The 22,457-nt window shown below is 41.3% G+C and overlaps 1 protein-coding gene across 18 annotated transcripts in view; it reads left to right on the top strand.

The window, feature by feature from the left end:
* The window catches only part of lrrc7 (leucine rich repeat containing 7), a 171,556-nt gene that overhangs the window by 69,099 nt on the left and 80,000 nt on the right, over positions 1–22,457 (top strand). For 10 of the 18 annotated variants that reach the window (XM_022198847.2, XM_022198842.2, XM_022198845.2 and 7 more), the window contains exon 1: positions 725–1,391. The exons of 1 other annotated variant lie outside the window; for it this stretch is intronic. In XM_022198847.2, the coding sequence (XP_022054539.1) occupies positions 1,367–1,391 (25 nt within the window). In that variant the 5' untranslated portion in view covers positions 725–1,366. Of the gene's footprint in view, positions 1–723; positions 1,392–22,457 lie in introns of those variants that run through there. 7 more of the 18 variants (XM_022198848.2, XM_051946961.1, XM_022198844.2 and 4 more) reach the window with 3 other exon arrangements.

Genomic DNA, 22,457 nt, shown 5'->3' with positions numbered 1-22,457 from the left:
AAGAACCTTAAACATTCAGAAAAATGTTTGTTTTCACCAAGTATCTGTATCAGTTAGGCCACGGCCTATATTTTGGGATGTTCTTTGGAGTGGAAACATCCTAAAATAACCCCATAGTGCTTAAGAGGTTAACAAAGGGTCACTGCTTTCTCAGTTCATAATCAGATGTCTGGTCTGCAGATGGCATAAAGTGTTAATAAGTGAATTTTGGGGCATGTTTGTTTTCCTAGGGTTGGTCTAAAGATCTATTTGTGGACCTTCATGATGAATTCAATACACAAACCAAGTAGGGAGGAGCAGAAGCAGCAGCCAGAGAGATTTTTCACAACCTGGCAACTCAAAAGGTGTTATAAATGACTTATGACTGAAGAATAAAGCATTGCTAAATTATGCATTAATAGCTATAACTACTTATATATAACCTTATACCTTAAACCAAGCAACAGTGCCTAATTATAAAGTGGTCTGCAGAGTTTTGTATTCAGCCTCTGAATATATATTTAGAAAAACCGAACCCTTCTCATTTACTATGATCTTTCATCACTATTTTTGTCCACAAAGGAAAAAAAAAACAACATTTCTGTGTCTCTGAGGGAAAGATGGAGGCAGCATGGCAACAGTCTCAGCTCCACTTCACGTGTGCGTGCGTGTGCGCGCGCATGTGCTTGCTTGCTGTGACACAATGAGATAAAAGACGACTCTCACTCTTTCTCTCCTTTTGTCTCTTTCACACAAAGTCACATCGGCGCACAATCACACCACACAAGCGCGCACGTCCATGGCGCACGCGTAAACGCACCGAGCCTACTCCGGCGTCCTCGTTCCATCTTCATCCATCTCTCCCCTCTCCTCCCTCTCTCTCTCTCCACGGGGGACAGATGGGAGGAGACGCTCCTGCTGAATGTGTTTTTCCTGCAGCGGGGTTTTTACGGTAACGGAGAAGAAGGAGAAGCGCGCCGCTCCTCTCCGTCGGTCACGGATCCGTTCCTCCGGTGTGATTTCCACACTGACCTTTTCTCTGCCCGCATCTCGGCTTCTTCATGTGCTTTTCCCGTTCTTCTGCGTGGACCGAGGAGCTGTGTGACAGAAAGCAGGGTGTAGTCTACGTGTGCCGGAGCCCACTTGGATTTTAAAACCCCTCACCGAATGAAATGAGCCGCGGTGATGTCCTCATCTCCTCCGCGTTCCGGCCCCGGGGGTAGCTGCTGAAGATGCAGCTGGTAGCGCGGGTACCTGTCCTGCTTTCACACCGGCTCGGTTCGTCCCGGTAGACTGATCCTGTCCGGTGCTGCGGTGTCCACGGGGGCCACCAGAGTGATCTTTATTTGATAGATATTAACCGGATCGGCCACCAGCAGCCTAACAGATGGATAACTACTCTACTTTACAACGTAAGGCAACACACACATACCTGCTGCAGCGTTAAATGTGGACATCCCTTAATGGAAAACCACACTGACATCGACACAGTGGGCAATTGGTGTCCCCTTATTGGCACAAAATGTCATTTTTAATCTGCGGCTAATATTAAAATGCCATATAAATTTGCAGCCAGGCTACAATTCATGATTTCCCCCCATGTTTGCTATGACCATAATTTTTTATAAGGCTGCTATTATGCGACAGTTTGAATGACATTATTAGATTTTTTTTTATTTTATTTTTTTGCATCAGTGCTGCTGCTGGGCAACAGCACTGTGCAGCATATATGAGAATTTTTTTTTTCTCCCCTTTTGCACACAGTAGACCCTCATCTGTGGGCCTTTAAAGCTGTGTGATGAGCTAATGAAACAGCCATGACTGCAGGAACAGGGAGAGCTGGTGTGTGTGTGTGTGTGTGTGTGTGTGTGTGTGTGTGTGTGTGTGTGTGTGTGTGTGTGTGTGTGTGTGTGTGTGTGTGTGTGTGTGTGTGTGTGTGTGAATGATATATGATGCAGTGTCATATACCCTCCTGTCTTGACATGTAGCCCCCAGCGATCTGCCATCACAGCTTCATGCTTCCATATAACACACCATCGCACACACAGACACACACCTGTTCCTCCCAGCAGCCGGAGGTATTGTGTCCTGCTAAGCACCATCTCGCCCATTATTTAGCTGTATCAGTCAGTTGTTGCAAGCCCGTAATGACAAAGGCTTGTTAAGCATCCGGCTCAATGCTTTATAGCTGCAGTTATACACCTGCACACGGTTTAGAGCTCTCTGTTATGTGGATCATAATTTTCCCTGCTGTAATTTGTTCTCCCTGGCATTTCCTTTTACTGCATGTATGATTATTATGGCACTGGAGCAACATGAAAAAAAAGAAGCGTCTTCTAATCAAAGGGAATATTTAACTGCAATCTTCAGTGCAACATATATCAAAGCTCCTGTGTCTGTGTTGCTCCTGAGATGGTTCTATTAGTGCTTTTCTCTCCATCGGGACCGTGCAGTCGCTGCCTTATTTTGTGTAGTTTTGCAAACAGGCAATTATGTGTTGTCAGTGTTGGTCTCTCAGCAGTCCTGGCTGTCGTCTGCAGTCGTATGCACACTGCATGTGATTCTCCTGACGTGTAGACTAATCTGCCTCGGTTTCAGATTCTATGCATTATGCAGCACCCTCTCTTTCTTTGTGCATATAAAGTGATTGCTCAGTTTATTCTATCCACCAGCATTATAAAAGTATGAATTTACCTGCTTCAATGGTGGAATGTAACCCAATACTTTTACTCAAGTGTTGTGCAGATTTAAATAAATCTACTCCACTGTGTTTTATCGTGGGAAAAAGCGTATTTGTATCCTCGGTGCATTTATTTGACATCTGTGCGTGCTAGATAATTTGCAAATTGCTTTTCAGAGCAAACATGCAATGAGTTTTCAAAGCGTGATGCATTATTTAGTGAAAAAAAAAAATCCTTCTGAGTTCATTTTAGACTGAAATTGAGTCATTTAGATCTGTTAATCAGAATTTTCTCGATGGTTCTTTTCGTAATATTCATACGTGTATAAAAGCATTCACAGGATTCAATCATTGACATTGAACATTTTGCAAATTGTAGAAGCTTATATATCGTTGTTAAAAGCTACCACAATAAAAAACGCTGCTCAGTGGTAATTCTGTGGTATGACACCTTTTGTGTTTTTATTTTGCCACTTTAAGCACATTTTGCTGAGCAGGCTACTCCCAGTCGAGTATTGTAACTGAGTAATACTTTGAAGTATTTGTTGTGTCTTTATGAAGCTGATCTCCCAGCTGTTCGCCAGGATAGTCCACTAGTTGATTGGAAGATTGGCTCTTTTGATAATTTGATTGCTGCTGTAATTTATCAAGGTAAATCTTCAAACTTTCTTTATACCTGGTCTCTTCATACCTTCAACTGAAGACACACATGTACTCTCTGGCTTTCAATTGTAGCTGAGTGCTGACACCTGATATATATCATTGTTCATCTTGCTCTGTATATTTCCTTACAGATTGTGTCTTGTTTTCATTTTTCATCTCTAAAACACTTTGGTAAACCTTGGTTGTTTTTTTAAATGTGCTATACAAACACAGTTGAGTTGATTTTATTTTCAAAATCTCAAATGTCAGAATTGGTGTTTTTCTCCATTTTATGTGAGAGAATATTTCTGTGGTTTGGATTGCTGGTTGGGAAAAACAAGAAATCTGAAGACACCAACAACAATTTACTTAAAGAATAACCAATACAGCGAGAAATAATACTGAAAGTTGGATAATTTATAGCTGTACTCTGTGGTTGGCGCTTTGGGTATTTTGCCTGTTATGGTTCCCTTTTTTGACAGATGAAGACACATAAGCACTGAGAGAGAAACTCCGCATCCATATTTGAGCTATCAGTAAGCAGTAATGATGTTGACATGTATATTTAAACACAGTTTTAAAGCAGATACACGCTCATCTGGGTTCCACTTTGCCCACAAACTCTTCCCATTCTAGCGTGTGTCAGTCTAAATTAAGCCCCTCCAGTGTTGAGTGTAATGTAAGAGGCTTCAGATCCAAGACACGATAAATGCATTAACATTTCCTCTTCAAAGAGCAAACTTGCACAGAGGAGGAAGGTTGGCTCAGGCTCTTTGCTGCTGCTGCTCCACTAGAGCTCTGACAGGACACTGCTGTTCCTGCTGCTGCTGCTGCTGCTGCTGCTGATGCTGCCGGTTGCCTAGTGACTGTATCCATGGAACCGGCTCCCATCGTCATGGTGATGGGCCAAGGGAGAGAGACCCAGTGAGGGAAGGGGGACAGAGATACATCTGCAGTGTGTTCTGTGATGATGAGGAAGAATTGTGATATTATGGAGGATGATGGTGACGCTTACGGTGCTTTGATTGGGAAATGTTGGAGCTGTCAGACGTGGCGACGGCAGCGAGGGTGCTGATTAGGGACATGGAGAGTGCACTTTAATTGCATTCATTTTGATTTGTCAAGTTTGTCAAGAAAATGCCCTCGCAATATAACCAACATATGAAGGCAGTTATTCAACATGAAAGGTGTATTGTAGTGGAGAGTTACAGGCTGCAGAATAGAGCTGATTAACACTGAAGATGAATCTGCTACAGGTGGGATAATTGATTGTTTAAGTGCATTTTTAAAAATGAAAGTTGGCTTTAGCTTATCTAAGATGTGGAATTTAATGATTTGGTCTTTTTAATATGATCATAAGCTGAATATATTTGGATTAACTGCACAAAGACATGAAGACGTCTGCTGGAACTCTTGGTTGCTGCTGCAGGACTAATTTTTGGGAAGTTTTTTGTTCCACTTTTTAATTTCTTGCCATGAATCATCTAGAATTTGACCTCAAGCTGATGTTTTACCACCACCTCTCAGGCCAGTGTTTTGGATAGAGCGTGACTTGGAGCAGTTTCCAACTCTGTGGTTAAGTATAAAAGGCGCACGCTACTATTTTGCCACAATTTTCTTAAAGCCACCAAATCCATGTTAGGAAACCTTTGAAGGATTTTAGAAAAGCAGGCAAGAGCAGAGTAGAGTCGAGGGGGAGGGAGGAGGAACAGACAGCAACATTATCCTCTTCGTCACGGCACGTACTGTACTGTAGGTTCACACAGGCTGCATGAAACTGTTCCAAACTGGTCTTTCGGAGGATAAATTTATCTCATTCGTTTTGTTCTTCTATCTGGTTTAATGTGATTTCTTTTTTTTCCCCACTGTGAGTACAGACTCATATGGGAGCATCCGTTCTGTCCCTTCTCCAGTCTCAGTGGCAGTGTTGCCATGGTTGCATCATTCACATTGTTCTCTCGAGGGTGACATAATTATTTGGCTCCAGTTAGAGATTCTGGATCCTTCACAGTCTAATGGGGAAATGAAATTTGGCATTAAGAGTACCAGTTTTCTATTGGAAGTTCTCCTTGAATACACGATGTATTTTAATCAAAATCAGTCAGGTTTTGCCCACAAGGCGGGATCATAGTATGAGTCAACATCAGAGATTTGACCAGAATAAAAGCATTAACATAAGCGAGTAGGAATTAAATTCCCAAATTACTTTCTTTAATCCAATTTCAGTGCTAAAATAATTTCATATGTGTCATGGATTGTGCACAAAAACATCTCATAAGACAAGAGATGCGTTGTACAAGATTTTGTTGTAGATCATTTCCATCTGCTGTCCTTGCGCACCTTGGCAGAAAAGTAAAATAGAAATTAAAATACAAAATAGGTGATATGAACAAGGGCTGCTCAGTGGGGTAGTGGTTAACACTTTCGCCTTGCAGCAAGAAGATCCCTGGTTCAAATCCCAGGGTGGGCCTGGAATCTTTCTGCATGGAGTTTGCATGTTCTCCCTGAGCATGCGTGGGTTTTCTCCGGGTACTCCGGCTTCCTCCCACAGTCCAAAAATATGCTGAGGTTAACTGGTTACTCTAAATTGCCCGTAGGTGTGAATGTGAGTGTGATTGTTCGTCTGTATATGTAGCCGTGCGACAGACTGGCGACCTGTCCAGGGTGTCCCCTGCCTTCGCCTGAGTCAGCTGGGATAGGCTCCAGCACCCCCTGCGACCCTAATGAGGATAAAGCGGTGTATAGAGAATGGATGGATGGATGATACGAACAAACATAAATGCACAGCCTAACAACCCCAAACCTCACCGCATAAAACAGAAGACCTGATCTTAGTTTCTAGGAACATGTGACAGCCAATTTTTTTTTTTTGCCTTTATTATAGTACATACTGAAGAGAGAGACAGGAAACGTAGGGAGAAGAGTAGGGGAAAGAAATGGAATGAATGTCTATGGGTCGGTCCAATATTGGAACCATTTTCTGACAAAATCCATTCATCAAATTAATTATTTCCATACATGAAGTTGGACATAACAAACAAGATGTCGATCTGACATAACCATGCTAGAGTTAGCAATCTGTGACTCACGAGCTAGCCGTGCCCCATGATATACTCTGCTATATAGTATAATCTGCTCTAAATAGGACTATAATTTACAAAATGAACATCATGTCATATTCAAAACATCTTGAAGCTAGCAATCTAGACCATACACTGCTTAGGAAAATGTCTCCCATGGGAACAGATCAGTGCAGGTTTAATGCACTTTTGCGTTGGCTTCACTTCTCAGACCCGGAGGCTACATCCATCTTCGATGTACCGCCTATAATTTTAACGAAGCAGAAACCAGACCAGAGATGTTGTTTCTGCTGTGTTGTAAGGAGATGTCACATCTCAGGATAAAGGATCACAATGCCAGACACAAAACAAAAGCACCAAACGATGTTCAGAGATAAAACCACGCAAGCAGACAAAGCGGAGGGAGCAGACAAAAACAGTGTCAGGCAGGTTCAAAAAACAAGCAGAAAATGAAAAGACTGCTGGCGTGCAATCATGACGAGCACACAGGGAGTATCTGGTTAGATGTACTGTAGCTGATGGACCGGCTGCACATGCTGTATACTGAGGGACTAATGAGCAGACAGGTGAGCAGAGCGGTGAAGAAGATCCGGTGAAACAGCTGTGGAGGAGCAGGGCAGGTGCTATTGTCTGGTCTGAACTGATAACAGAGTTAATGCAGAGAGGGCAGAATGAGTTTTAGGGAACCTCCTGCTGTAGTTGTCTTAGTTTATTAAAACATATGTACACTATTTTCAGTTGCAGCTGACATTTTACCCTAAAGTATGAAGTGCTTATTCCTCCGCCAAGGAACCAATCAGAGCGGAGTATTCAGCGTACGTTTGTCCGTCTGTTTGTCTGTCTGTTAGCAGCATTACTCAAACATGGACTAATGGATTTGGACAAAAGTTTCAAGGAAGGTCAGAAATGACACAAGGACCACCTCATTAAATTTTGGCAGTGATGCGGCTTATAGTCTGGATCCATGGATTTTTTAAAAATTTCTGTATCATTGCAAGATAGCGACACGTCACTGTAACTATGGCAACAAGTGAACGCTGCCTGCTGATGATCACATGACTGTGATCTTACCACAAATCGACCATTGTGGACTTATCAGAAACCTTAAAAAGAAACAACTGATTAATTTGTGGGGGTGTTTCTGAGTCCCATCAATTCCTGTCGCCCGCTACATATTTAGGTCACATGATTCAGTATCTGTACATAACGTGCACATGCATAACACACGCCTGTGCTCACCGCAAGGTATTGTTTTTTGTGGGTACATCTATATTAAATGGCCACATTCTATGTTGCCGTGATTTCTGATCATCAATAACTAACAAACAAATTATATATTTCTACAAAAAATGCTGCATTTCTGACAATGCCATATGGGGGAATGAACAGCCTTGGTGGAGTACTGCATTCTCTGAGCGCTTTTCTAATGGTAGTTGTGCCAAACATGCTGTTAGACTTGATTTTAAGGTTCAGTGTTGTGCTGTAGTCCACCAGACAGCATCGTTTTTATGATACGCTGACAGAACAGGTCAAGGAGCTTCTTTGTCGTCACAAAACTCTCTCCTCATGTACTCTGGCAGCTACAAGAACACTAAGAAGATGACCTGTTGCTGACAAGGAGGAAGAAAGCTGGAGCTAAAACATAGACCCTGTTCTGAGATAATGCAGTTTTTGAGAGGTGCATGACTATGACACATGGAGACTAAAAGGAAGAGCTGTTCAGTAGAGTGTGATTTCTACAACTGAACAGTTTGGCAGAAACCATAGGTAACCATGCAGTTGTTAATCAACCTGGCAGGACTGTAGCACGGCGTTTCACACTGTACCGAGGGCTCAGTGTGTGTGTTTGCATGGATAGCTGAGTCTTTCACACTTGACCAATATGTCACTCGGTGTGACGTGTGACCCTGTGTTTCTGCTGAATCTACTGGGTTTTGTGCGCGTGTGTGTGTGTGTGTGTGTGTGTGTGTGTGTGTGTGTGTGTGTGTGTGTGTGTGTGTGTGTGTGTGTGTGTGCGCACACACTTTTCTTTGTCTCCATGTTTGCTCAGTTTCAGCCTGGTAGGAAGTGGCCCCATACTTTATACTTCCCCAAATACTCACATCCCCAGAATTTAGAGTGAGATGATAAGCTGTCATATTAATCTTTTTTAGCACTTCATTGTATTGTAAATTTAACTTTAAATGAATAAAACTGCCATTTTGCTCATTAATCTATGCTCAGTAACCTATAATGACAAAGCGAGGAACCATAATTCAGAACTTTTTTTAGAAGCCCCTTGGCAGCAGGCTAACTGTGCTACAGGCTGAGAAACTCTGGTCTGAACTGATTTTTATGTTCCTCACTCAACTGTGCACAGTTTATCGTGACAGGAAGGAGATTAAACTTAAAGGTCATGCCCATCGACCAATAGCACAGGAATGCAGCCTATACATTTAGCAAGACATCTCATGCTCTAAAAAAATAACATACTTGCAAGTTATTTGAAGTGACTTCACTGTAAAACTGCGGTGACATTATTAGTCGGAAAGTCTAGATTTTGAGGGGTGTGATAACAAAAATTCTGAATTTTAGGAGCTCTAACTTGCACATGAGCACTGTCTCTTTTCAGTTATGTTATTACCAATGTACCTCACTTACATTTGATAAAAAAAATAATCAACCTGCTCTAACTTCCGATCCAATCTGCAGTCTTCCAGTGTAAAAAATTGCAAATTAGGTCTCTAAAACAACAATTTTTAGAGTTGGAGATGGATGAAAAATGAAAGTAAGTGTCTTAGCAGGGTGTTGGGCCTCTATAGCAGCTTGTTTTGTTTTTGTTTTTTTTAATAGCAGCTTCAATGTAGCTTGGCAACAAGTCTCTGGAACTCTACTGGAGGGATGAACGCCATTCCTCTAAAAGATGTTCCCTCATTTGGTGTTTTGATGATGGTGGTAGAGAGTGCTCTTGGTCCAAAATCACCCATAGGTGTTCAGTGGGATTGAGATCTGTTGACGGTGAAGGCAATACCTTTTGACTCTTATGATTTTTCTACTCCATCAAACCAACCAATGACACCTTGTGCCCTATGGATGGAGACACTGTCGTTGAGGAAGACGCCACTCCCCTCAGGATTGAAACGTTTCATTATAGGATAAAGGTGATCATTCAGAGCTGGTTAGTATTGATTTGCAGTGACGTATACCTCAAAAGGGAACAATGGACTCAAATCATGCCCACAGAATATGCCCCCACAACAACAACAACAACAACAAAAAAAGTAAGGTCACAGGTTCAGGTTTTTCCTTTAATTTGTCAACCATTTGTCACTCGTAATTTCGATAAAAGTCACAGAAACATGTACAATTCCTTTCCTAAACCCTTAAAAGCAAAATTACAGGCTCATTGTGATCAAAACGTTAATGTCTGTAGAGCAGCCAGAGCCATTCCAGTGCAGGAGCCAACTTATAGTGGAAAACTTGAACAGAATGAAATTATGAGTGGATGAATCAGTGGGCAGCAGTTTGATCCAGGGCTTAAAATATTGCCACGGTCAACACTTTACATCTGAATCATCAGTATCTCCACTAAAGACACTGTAGATTGCGGAAAAAGTCAGTGATACTTGCAAGTATGAAATTTTATGCTTTCCCAAAACATGTGCAGTGTCAGAATTGATCCTGTGTTTCCTGGAGAGAGGGTGAGTTGTGTGACAATCTCCCAGGAGATGGGAGGAGGAGGGGGGCAGGTCTATCTGCATCCTCTGCCGGTTGGACCATGTGTTGCCACTGGCAACTTAGCCTGTACTCAATGGGACAAAAACTCGTGCGTGGTGACTCCACGTACGTCAGGATGTTTGAATGTGAGCAAGAGAGAAGCAAAGTGACCCTCTGGCCTCTGTTAGAGTCTTTAAAATCCTCTCATCCGTTTCAGACTCACAGCATTTACCATGGAGGTAATTTGGACCCATTGAATCTTTTCATAATGGCCGTTTCACTGTAGCAAAAATAACCACAGCCCCCATTAATGAAATTGCGCCACAGAAATGGGAATAAAAGCTGCAGAGAAAGACACGGACATGGGGGGGGAAACTGCAATTAATATTTTATTTTAGAGTTAGTAGCATCTTCAACTGTGTCTAGTATCTTGGTGTAATTGGTCTACATTTTGTGACACTCCAGAGAAAGTCAACAGAGAAACTTTTAGAAAGCAGTGGAGCAGAGAGAGCGCAGGGACACATAAAGGCCGAGTGGAAGATGGGCGAGCGAGAGAGTAATCTCTGTAAGTCGACAGCATCTGCCGGCTGTCCTGCTCAGTCTGCCTCAGCTCAGCTGTCATGGCTATCAGGCAGGAAGAGACTGAGAGATGGCTCGTCTCTGCGATCGCTCGGGTTCACCGCTCTTTGGCATTTTGTCATCACAGTAGGACAGCTTCTTCTCTGTAATCACCATATCTCAGTGTTTATAGGTTTAGGTTCCTTAAAGGAGAGAGACATTCTGCTTTTTTTTTTGTTACTGTTATTAAATCCCATGACAAACCAGCAATCTGTCTCTGAAAACTTTCCAACTTCATCAGTCTGTTTATGTCTCTCTGTGTTTCTGTCCACTTGTTCCTTGTACCATCTACTGGCTGAGAGGTGGGCTTCACCCTGGACAGGTGGTCGGCCCATTGCAGGGTTAACACAGTGCAGATAACCATGCATGCTTACACTCACATCTAAAAATCACTAATGAACTTAGCATGCATGTCTCTGCACAGGAAGAACACGCAAACTCCACATGGAGATAGCCCAGCAGGCTGGAAGCTGCGAGGGAGCGACACACAACTGTTCCATCCAACAAAATAAACCTTTGTTTCAAATAAATATAGTTTTTTTGTTGCTTTTTTTGCAGCTTGGCACTGTAGTTGGGGACATTTTGAGCTGCAGATTTGGTGCATTAGTTGGCATTTCCACAGTAGAGCAACGTATGTGGAATCCTTCCAGAATAAACTTAATGGTAGTATAGGAACATGTTGGTGATGTGTTTTTAGTAATTAATGAACAAAAGGATTTGGTTATTTAATTGATTCATTGTTGTTTTGGCATTTTCTTGGGATTTTTTCACAGTTAAGATGAAATCTCAATCGATATATTCTTGGTTTAATGCACACTGTAAAATGTCACCAACAGTAATTTTTATTTGTTTAGTTTATTTTTGAAGTGACATCTATCTATCTATCTGTCTGTCTGTCTGTCTGTCTGTCTGTCTGTCTGTCTAGCTAGCTATCCAGCCATCTATCTATCTATCTATCTATCTATCTATCTATCTATCTATCTATCTATCTATCTATCTATCTATCTGTCTGTCTGTCTGTCTGTCTGTCTGTCTGTCTGTCTAGCTAGCTATCCAGCCATCTATCTATCTATCTATCTATCTATCTATCTATCTATCTGTCTATCTGTCTATCTGTCTATCTGTCTAGCTAGCTATCTAGCCATCTATCTATCTCTCTATCTCACCGTAGATCTTGGAATATCTCTCCCATTGCAGTCATAGTAAATATTGGCTTTCCAGCAGCGGCAGTCCAGCATTACTCGATATATGCTGCCGTCATCTTCGACCTGAGAGGCTCCCAGCAGGATCACAGGAGGAAGTGGAGATTTGGCATGATGCCACTTCCTTTAAGGCTGAGAGGAAGAAAATGATTTTCAATCCTCCCCTTAGTAGAAGTCAGTAATGAATGCTAAAAACTTTGTCAGCAGCAAAAGTCAAAGGGATGTAAAAACTTATATAATAATGGAGGAAGCACTCAGATTTTTTTAGCATCAGGAGCAATATCACAGTGTAGAAATACTCTGAGTATTTGAAAGTGTAATCAGAACAAAAACAATATAATCAAAGCTACAGTAGTTTTCATTTTGTAGAATGGCCAGTTTCACAATAACATTTGATGACATAATACATCATTTTATTGGTGTTACCGGTAAAGCTCAAAATCACTTTACATTCTGCTGTGTAGTTTGGTCACTTTTAGTATAACATTTTAATTAGTTGATGTGGGGCAAAATATAATGTTAATTTAAATGTACCATGTTTTGTATTAAAAATTGGAACCTCCAAATCCAGAAGTACAGTCATCAAATAAATGTATGGACTTAAAATTACAACATATCCTGGTGGAATGTAGTGAAGTAGATATGTTTGTTTACCTGCTTTGAAAAGGGAAAGTGTTAGAATCATTGCTTTCTAACTTTCCAACCATGTTTTCACAAACTAGCCAGCAGTTAGCCATGAAGACACTGACTGACTCACCAACATCTGCTCAGCTCCGATACGTACTCTGCTACATGTGCTGCAGACAGTGTTGACAGTTGGGATTTGGAGCTGCCGTGTTAAACAGAATATGTACTGACGCCATTTCAAAATTACTCCAAGCATCTTTTTCTGTATTATAAAAAAGTTCATATATATGGTGAAGTAGCTAAATATAACTTGAAAATCCCTCTTGTCATGTTACACCACTTAGTTTACTGTACAGAAACAATAATAAATGACTCACCCAAAATGCAAACAGTAGCGCATTTTCACAGGAAACATGCAGGTGTGACTAATAACTTTAATGATGTCCACACAAATGCAACTTCCTCATCCGTCATTAAAGTCATTAGCTCCATCTGTGCTTTTTATGTTATGACACATCAGTGTCAGCCGTAAAAATGTCTATAATCGCGTTTTAATGTCAAAAGGGTTTTGGTTGTTATTTTAGAGTGAAAGAAATTATGCTTAATGATGATTCGTGACATTTTAATGATATTTTTGGTAACGCTCGCTATTCTCCAGCTTTATTTCTAAGCATAGAACATCAGCAAATGTTCTGCAGAGCTTTGTACAACCAGGCAAGCATGTCTGACTTTCATTAGTGGAACGTTACATGAAGCATATTGTGGAGGAAGAAGTGCAGAAACGAGCTGCCGTGTAAGCCTTATTTTCTCTGAGTAAACTGTATTTTGCAGAATGCTTTCCTGAATGATTTAGTCCATTCATGAGCTCACCTGTGGGATGAAATGCGCTGTGGTAATTTTGTTTGACAGTGTATTTTCTTTACATTTGAGCAAAGTCCCCGGGCTCACTGTATGCACCCATGTGTAGAGAATGTTAATAGACCACTGCACTACACGTGACTGAAGGGAGACCTCAGACCCGTGTGTGTGCGTGCGTGCGTGCGTGCGTGTGTGTGTGTGTGTGCGTGTGCGTGCGTGCACTACACTGTGTCACTCCAGACTCTAGTGAGCACCCATCCATGCATGTGTATGAGTGTGTGGAGCTGCATGTGACTCTATAAATTGCATGTGTGTGAAAGGACTGCTGACTGTAAATTTTCTTGTCACAACATTGTTGGATTCCAGCACCGAAAATCTTTTCTATCGATCACTGTACTAATCTGTATATGTTGGCATTTATTGCTATCTTGTGAGGCGCAGTTTTAATTTTCTACTGAGGTCATCTCTGCACTGTGAGGACATTCTTATACAAGAAAAGCACTCAGAGAAGGCAGTACTCCACCAAGGCTGCTCAGTCGTATCATTTCTGACGGCTGAAATCTTGAAAGACTTTGTCCACTGGAAAAAAAACAATGCCCCTCTCAAATCGAGAAAAAAAAACTTATTTCAAGGAACTTTTACCTTGAAATAAGAGGGAAAAAAACTGCGAATAGAAGAAGTGAAAAATGTCTTGAAATAAGATATGATATTTAGAAGATTGAGATCTTAAAATTAGCTGGGAAAACTTATTTTAAGCTATATTTTACCAGGATTGTCAAACTTGGGTGTCTTAAAATAAGCCAGACATGCTAAAAAAATAGCAGTTTTTCACTCAAAAATAGATTTTTGCTTACATGTAGCCTCCTAATTTGAGATATATTAAACTTATTTTGAGTTTTCTTGTAAAATTCAACTCAAAACAAGATCATTTCCAGATTGTTTGACTTAACAAGATATTTAGGATGCATTGTCTCAAAACGAGTCCCTCCATCTTGCTGAAATGTCACTTATTAAGTGAATTTATCTTAAATCAAGTGGGATGAGACATTTGGACTAAAAATAAGACAAATAGACTTGATAAGATTTGGAGTTTTTGCAGTGTGGCAAAAATCACGGCAACATAGAATATGGCCATTTAATATAGATGCATCCACCAACATAATGACCTTGCGCTGAGCACAGGCATGTGTTATGCATGTGTATGTTATGTATGGATACTGGATCACGTCACCTAAATATGTAGCAGGCGGCGGGAATTGATGGGACTCGGAAACACCCCCACAATTTAATCAGTTGCTCCTTGTATCATTTCCGATGGATAAGTCCCGAGAAGTCTGCAGCAGTGGATTTGTTGAAGGATCACAATCATGTGATCGTGGAGTACTATCAAGTACTACACAATTATTAATCTGGCTATTGCCAGGTTACTAATAAGGTGGTCCTTGTCTCATTTCTGACCTCCCCTGAAAATTTCATCCAAATCCGTTATTCCTTTTTTGAGTAATGTTGTTAACAGACAGACAGACAGACAAACGTACACTGATTGTCACATAACTCCACCGTATTCCTTGACAGAGTAATAAGAAAGTTATTTAAAAAAATGTTTTGGCGTGATTTAGTGCCCTCTAGTTTTGCATTTACCCTACATGGAGATGTTACTTCCATAATTTTACATAAAACAGTCTGCACACGTCGACGTCGTGTCACAGACAGGAGACAGTTGCTCTGAGCAGCTGCTACACAACACAAGAGCCACACATTCTGAACAACAACCCACATTAGTTTTCCTGCTCCTTCTTATCTAACTTACCAACATGAACACGTCCAGTCATTGTTAAAGAGTGTGTGTTAAAAAGTGCATATTCACAGACTCGGAGTGCACTGGTGATGTTAGTTTGCAGGGTACGGATAAATGGCTGCTCAGCTGCAGCTCATTAAACAGCACATGCGTCACCATGGTTTGTTAGGATACTGATGTGTGTCTGCAGGGGCATTTTAGGACAGGAGTGGCACCACTTCCCTACATGTGACTAGACAGTGTCACAACAGATGACTAACAAGTGCTGTCCAATATCTGCACTCTTATATAAGAAAACTGTTCACCAAAATGTGTTGAATTGAACTGAATTGAATCATGTAGAATTGAACAATGAGCCAGGCAGTTGCTGAAACTGTTCTCATTTCAGATCAACAATGGTTAGTTCAGACATTTTTCAGGAGTTTCCAGTGAAGATCTCAACTTTATGTGAACAAAGATGCAGCCAACCTCACGCACTTTGCACTGTCTCTCAAAACGCAAAGTACTGCTACCAGAATATATGGCACAGCAGTTTCCATAGACAACAGATAGGAAGTGTATTAATGACAGACTCTGAGGACACACACCACTGCTCTTTAATTCTAGAAACAAAACGCTGTCTCCTTGAGACTAGTAGCTACAACCCAAGATTTGTAGCCTAGCCGCGCTAGACCCATGTTCTGAAGGCACAAGGGTCTAGGGCCGCTCGACAGGGAGGGAGGCGGGCTTAAAAGGTTGTCTTTCAAATCACTCTGCAGCAATTGGGTAAGTATACAACCAATCAGCGCAATGAATAGGCTGACGGAGTTCCTAGAGCGCCGGCGGATTGTGGCTAAGTCCCATTAGCTTCCCAACCAGCGGAGCCAACTGGTATATTAAGGATTTGCCATATCCCGTCGGCATAGGTCCAAATACGTCTTTCTTCTCAATGAAACACTTCAGTGCCATCCTTTGTTGATCTTTCAAGTTGAATTTTAGCTTCAAATCTTTAAGGGCTGTGGCCAAAGCCGAGTCGAAAGATAACTGTTTATTGTGCGCCGGTTGTTTCTGTCAGAATCGTCGCGCCTCTGTCGTCACTTCGTTACGCCTGCCTTCTGACTCTACACTTCATGGTGATTGGTCCGGCCAGTTTTAGGAGAATCCAGCCTCGAGCCTTATGGAGGGTAACTCGACCCACCCTGGCAGAGAATTAAATTCGTTGCCGTGGGTTGTCTAGCGCGGCTAGGCTACAAGATTTGTTCAGTTTGGCTCTCATCTCCTTTGGTGTTCCACAGACACTCGGCTGCTGTCAATCTGAACCTGACACAAAAAGGAACGTCTTTGATATCCCCAAAGTCCCATCTTTTCATTTTAATATTAGAAAATGTATTAAAAATAAATAAAACAGATGTTGACGTGAGTTTTGACTACAGAAGGGTGTGACTCAGTGGGATCTGACTTGGACTTGGACCTAATTTGAGGTCACAATTAGGTTTAGGTTGGGAGCAGGACTGCATTAAGCCACTGAAGGTCCTCACAAGCATGGAAAGTCAGATTTCATGTGAAATTCTAACCTTGGATGCTTAATGCATCATTGAATCCTTCTTACTCCTGCTTGTTCTTGTCTTGTCCCTCATGTTGACTCTTTGTGTGTAGTGTGCAGATATGTGGGCCAGCTCCCACAGGACCTTATGGGCTCTATAGGTGTCAATAGGACTGCCTGAATGGCAGCTGTAGCATGGCAGCCTGCTCTGAAGCCCTAAACATGCAGTCTGCAATTAGCAATTCAATTGTGCCTGTTGACGTGTACAGCCACTGCTCTGAGGATGCAGAGTAGAGTGATCTTATGCATTTAAACATAGCTTCTCATGCTTCCTTCCTTCCTTCCTTCCTTCCTTCCTTCCTTCCTTCCTTCCTTCCTTCCTAATGTTCTTATTTTAAGTTTTGGGCAAAGAGTGTAAAAGTGACTCAGCGTCCAGTTGAATATGTCTTTGTTTTGTAAGAATTCTTAAGCAGGTTTTGTACTTTTACTTTTCATGAAAAAGCAAAGATTAGAGAAGCAGGACCATGTTTTTTTTTTTTCTTTCCTGCCCCATTAACCATCTTACAACACCCCTTATTTAGAAAGAAAATACGATTTGGAGGGAATTTTCTTTTTACTTCTCTTGGATATCACAGTTATTATCCATTCATACACAGACGCTAAATGGGACATTTATAGCAAGTGACATTGAAAATATTTATGAAACACGATGTCCACACAAGCATACTCATTCCTGGAGGGCATATTTTAAAAGTGTCTTCAGACAGATGTTGGCACAAGTAAACACAGAGTTCACAAACAATCCAGCTGTCAGATCTACGTTCGTAATTTCTGGCTTGAAACTGCAGCGTCCTGATGAAAGCCATAAAACCAAGGATTCAGACACAAACCAACACAACCAATCCTGTCAACTTGTAGAGCGGGGCTTTGTAGCATTACTATACCATTTTTACTCTTAAGAAACGGTTTCTGATTCAAACATGTATGACTAAATTACGGCAGCATTATATTGAAAATTTTACAGAGAGCAAGCAGAGCAGTGAGCAGGTGTGCTCCAGCTGCCGCGAATGGTGGAGGGGAGGATGGAGAAGGAGGCTGGAACTTCATAAATCTGTACATTGTAAAGGAACCAATGGTGTAGAGTCATATCTAATCCATTTGGATAGACAGAGATGATTTTTTATGGGTTTAATCAGAAACTGGAGAGGGACTTTTGCGAATATGTCAGGAATGGACTGTGAAAACTGTAATAGATAACAAATGTAGTAAGTTCATTAATCATTAATAAATAGGGGATGCCATAAAGAAACTTAAGACTAAATGTATTGTAAAAGTGAATTCTTATAGTAACAAGAATGCAATACAGAAACATAGGCAAACTTGGAGTCCACATTCACAGTGAGGAGAGAAATAAAGCATTGTCGGCCAGTTCATGGGTTTTACATACATGCAAGAGTTCACGCAAGTCCACATGGTGGATTTTTGTCAGTGGCTCAAATCCACAAGACTTGTGAAAAAGTAGAACACAAGAATTATTTCCTTGCATATAGGACTTCAAATGATACTAACACTTCGTCACTATTTTCTCCTTTTGGTTGACTGGATTTCTAGCAGACTAGATGCCAGACTGTGTCTCACACGTGGACATTTGTCCCATAGACATATTCAGGTTTGTCCACTGACAAAACTGACAGGATTTTTAGCTGATGTGCTTTGTGCACAATAATTCTGTCCTCACAGAAGCAACTCTGCGCTGAATTGTAGGATATCAAACCATAAAACCTCTCAAACTGCAAGACAATCCAAATTCCTGACATGCCAGATATCTAATTGATCATCCCAATTCTGATTGTTGATCTGTTAAGACGTCTTTACTTCCCTCAAACCAAACATGAAATGACTACCGATCCACAGATCCAAATTGTGTTTGGTCAGATTGAAACAGGCCTGCATTAAACAAATGGAAGGGGCTGCATGTTGCTTCAGCCACCACTGACATGGTGAAATGCTGTCAGCGATCATCACAAATCATCAAGACCTTGATCTGTTTAAGGTAGAAACCACAAAAGTACTACAGATGAAGGCTTTGCTTTTAGAGAGAGGAACAGACAGAGGTGGATATTTTGGGGAGAAAATAACAAGTACAAACTGTGCAGATCTACAGCGATGTGAGACTGACGTATTATTCCCTTTTGTATGCAACATTTGCAAGCTAAGTGAGAAGACTCAAGAGTTAAAGGAAGAACCTGCAGCGACAGAACATATCACCTCTCTCCTTGTTGTTTAACTGTGATGCTGTATTACATTATCTGAGCGGATGTGCCTTGCGAGCGCTTTGAATCGTGATGGTGATGTTTGATGGAGCGCAGGTATGTGGGAGTGGAGTGTCTCACCCTTGACTGACTGGCCTGAACTTGCCTTGCGATGCCCACGTCACCGTGGCGACGGCATCGTGTTAAAGCATTTTCCACAGCAGCTTTGTGTCGTGACTAGCGGGCTTCACACCAGCGTATTCTCATGGAGCTGCCCCCTCGCTCTGACTCTTCTCCTCCTGTCCTGTCGCTTTCTGTCCAGACAGGGAAGGTGTCTGTGGCTGCTCTGCTACAAGCTGTCTGCTCTGAACTGAGAGGAACGAAGACTGTCATCATCATTGAGATGATGATGATGAGTAAAAAGATGCATCACCTCTGTCTTCACAGCTTGTTTTAGCTGGGATTGCTTTTGTCCTGCAAGATTTAGCTATAGCTCTCCGTCAGGTGACTCAGTAGTTTCAGCATACTGGGGATGTGCAGCATTGAGCACACTACATCCTGGCATCTGCACAGCATGAATTCAGCCTTTCCAATTTGAAGATTTGTGTCTTTTAATGAAAGTTAGTTTGGCCATGCCAGTCAGGTGAGACCAGCCCATATAATGTTGATCCTTCGTACTAGAACAATTTACTTTTCCATCGATTTGTAGAAACAAGGGATCAGAGAGGAACTTCATGTTGAGAGATTTACAGCAGAGTTAACCCTTTTAATGTTCACACTGAAAAAACATCTATTGCAAGTTCATACACTATCGTTCAAAAGTTTGAGGTCACCCAGACAATGAAATGATGATGAAATTATCGTCATCTTCCCAAATCCACGAGAGTCTGCATGGACCTCTTCACTGATGTCCACATGCAGCACAAAACATGTGGTGACTGCAAGGGCAGCAGTGTTCATGTGGGAAATACTTACACTATTGTTCAAAAGTTTGGGGTCATCCCGGTAATTTCATGTTTTCCATGAAAACTCACACTTTTATTCATGTGCTAACATAACTGAACAAGGGTTTTCTAATCATCAATTAGCCTTTCAGCACCATTAGCTAACACAATGTAGCATTAGAACACAGGGGTGATGGTTGCTGGACATGTTCCTCTGTACCCCTATGGAGATATTCCATTAAAAATCAGCCGTTTCCAGCAAGAATAGTCATTTACCACATTAACAATGTCTAGACTGGATTCATGTAATGTTGTCTTCATTTAAAAAAAACTGATTTTCTTTCAAAAATAAGGACATTTCTAAGTGACCTCAGACTTTTAAAGGGTAGTGTATATAAAAAACATAATACACAGGTAGGCATATGATAAACTCATTGTTGTCCATGACCACAAAACCCACACGCTGACCACATCTTTTCTTTCATATTCCCTAGTCCCATTTAATGTCCGGTATCTGGTGAACGTAAAAGGAGCTAGCAGTGTGTGGTTAGCAGAGCAGGAAAGCTCAGAGAAAGAAAAACTGTATGGAAATTTAAATGTCTCTAATTCATTCTAAAGTAATTTAATTAAACATTTACTAATCAGACACAAACGGCAGCGCAACAGAACCTGCTCTTACCCATTAGTGAGTAGAGTTCATTGTGGTGGCTGTCAGTCCATAAATGCAATAAAATGTAATTCCATCACATCTAATGGAGTAATTCAGTGCTCCAGAAAACAAGTTTGGACAGCAAACTGCAGTCATTTTTGTTGAATGTTTTCCATGTGTACTTGAAGTTCAGTAACAGATTCAAAGTCAAAACAATCACAGATGCAGGGTGGATTTGTGAACTTTTTAGGAAACAACTGATTTCAGGACTGATTTGTTACTTTATGTGTATGTTGTGTTAGTAAGTGTATCAAGTTTTGAATATTTTTCAGATTAACAATATAACTTATGGAAAAGTTGGCCTTTAAAGACCTGCTCTGGTGAAGATCAAGTTTTTCACTTTGTTAACACGTCCATATGATGTTGTTTTTATGGTGGAAGTCATTGTATAAGCTACTTGAGTAGTCACCTTGAAACTGTACAGGTGACAGTCAGGATTCAGACTTCCAGAGTCTCATGTAAGACAAATATGTGTCAACTTGCAGGGTGGAGCTTTCTCTATCAATAGTTTTCATCAGGATCAGTTTGCAGTTTTAACACCCATCCATCTATTATTTATACACCGCTTAAGCTTCCTTAGGGTCACGGGGGGCTGGAGTCTATCCCAGCTGACTGGACTACATATAGAGACAAACAATCATACTTACATTCATACCTATGGACAATTTAGTATCACCAAATAACCTCAGCATGTTTTTGGACTGTGGGAGGAAGCTGGAGTACCCTGAGAAAACCCATGCATGCACAGAGAGAACATGCAAACTCCATGCAGAAAGATCCCTGGAAGGTGGAGACGTGACTTTCTAGCTGCAAGGCGGAAGTGCTCACACCAAGCCTCTGTGCAGCCCCCGTTTGAACATGTGTGGCTGAATTACTCCAAAATTCCAACTTCATTGTGTTGTGTCGTGTCCAATAGTTTTAAGGTGTCTGAGGAGAGTTGTAGGTGAGCTGGTGTGCTCAAGTGGCAGGGACTCCATAAATCTGTACTCTCTATGGGAAGCAAAGTTGTTAGGTTATATCTAAACTATTTTAGGGCAGGAAGGGATTATTTTTGTGCAAAAAAGCACATGAAATTGCAACTTTAATTCACAGTAATGCATTTCTAGGAGTGCACAATGTTGTGATCATGATACATTTAGAAATCTAGCATTTCATCTAAATATGCTAACTAGCGAAGTATCAACAATCTTTCTCCAGAATCACAGACTCCACCTTTCAATTTCCTGTCTCGCATGTTTAAAATAAATGAACAGGAAGTTCATCCTGGTCACTGTTGTTGAATTTCTGCAAAGCATACTGACTGTGACTCCAAACCAAAGCATGCATTAAACTGTATAAATGCGCTGCATTTTTACACCGCTGGCAGAAACACAGTCCACAAAAACACAGGCCTGTTGGCTGTCAGCTTTTGTCAAAATAAGTCAAACGGGGGCAGAAATGTTTGTTCCAGTACACAAAGTTTGTGGTGCAGCACACAAGCTCAGAGCCACTCCACACCAGACTTCCTGTGTTCATTTTACCTCACATACTGCACACCTACACTCCGATACTCCACGCTCACATTCAGTCCACAGAATTATAAAACATTACACAGTGGGTGTTGAAATGACTTCCATTCCCAGTTCATTTTCCTCACCTGAGGGACTGGTTCAGCCGTGTTGCATAAAGCTTGTCAAAATGGTGCTCTTAGCCAGGGCTTTTTAATTAGTGTTTTATGGTAATTTTGGGCAATTGAGTCCCCAGTTACCATAGCAACTGCTCGATGTGCAATTTCCATGGACTGTTAAGGAAAGCTTTAGGGATAAAACTTACTAAAGGGCGTTTATGCAAATGGAAGCTGTCATGCAGGG

Source organism: Acanthochromis polyacanthus, chromosome 4, assembly GCF_021347895.1.
Source record: "Acanthochromis polyacanthus isolate Apoly-LR-REF ecotype Palm Island chromosome 4, KAUST_Apoly_ChrSc, whole genome shotgun sequence".
NCBI lineage: Eukaryota > Metazoa > Chordata > Actinopteri > Pomacentridae > Acanthochromis > Acanthochromis polyacanthus.
Note: the sequence above shows the minus strand (reverse complement) of the source record. Positions and strands in the feature narration are given on the sequence as shown.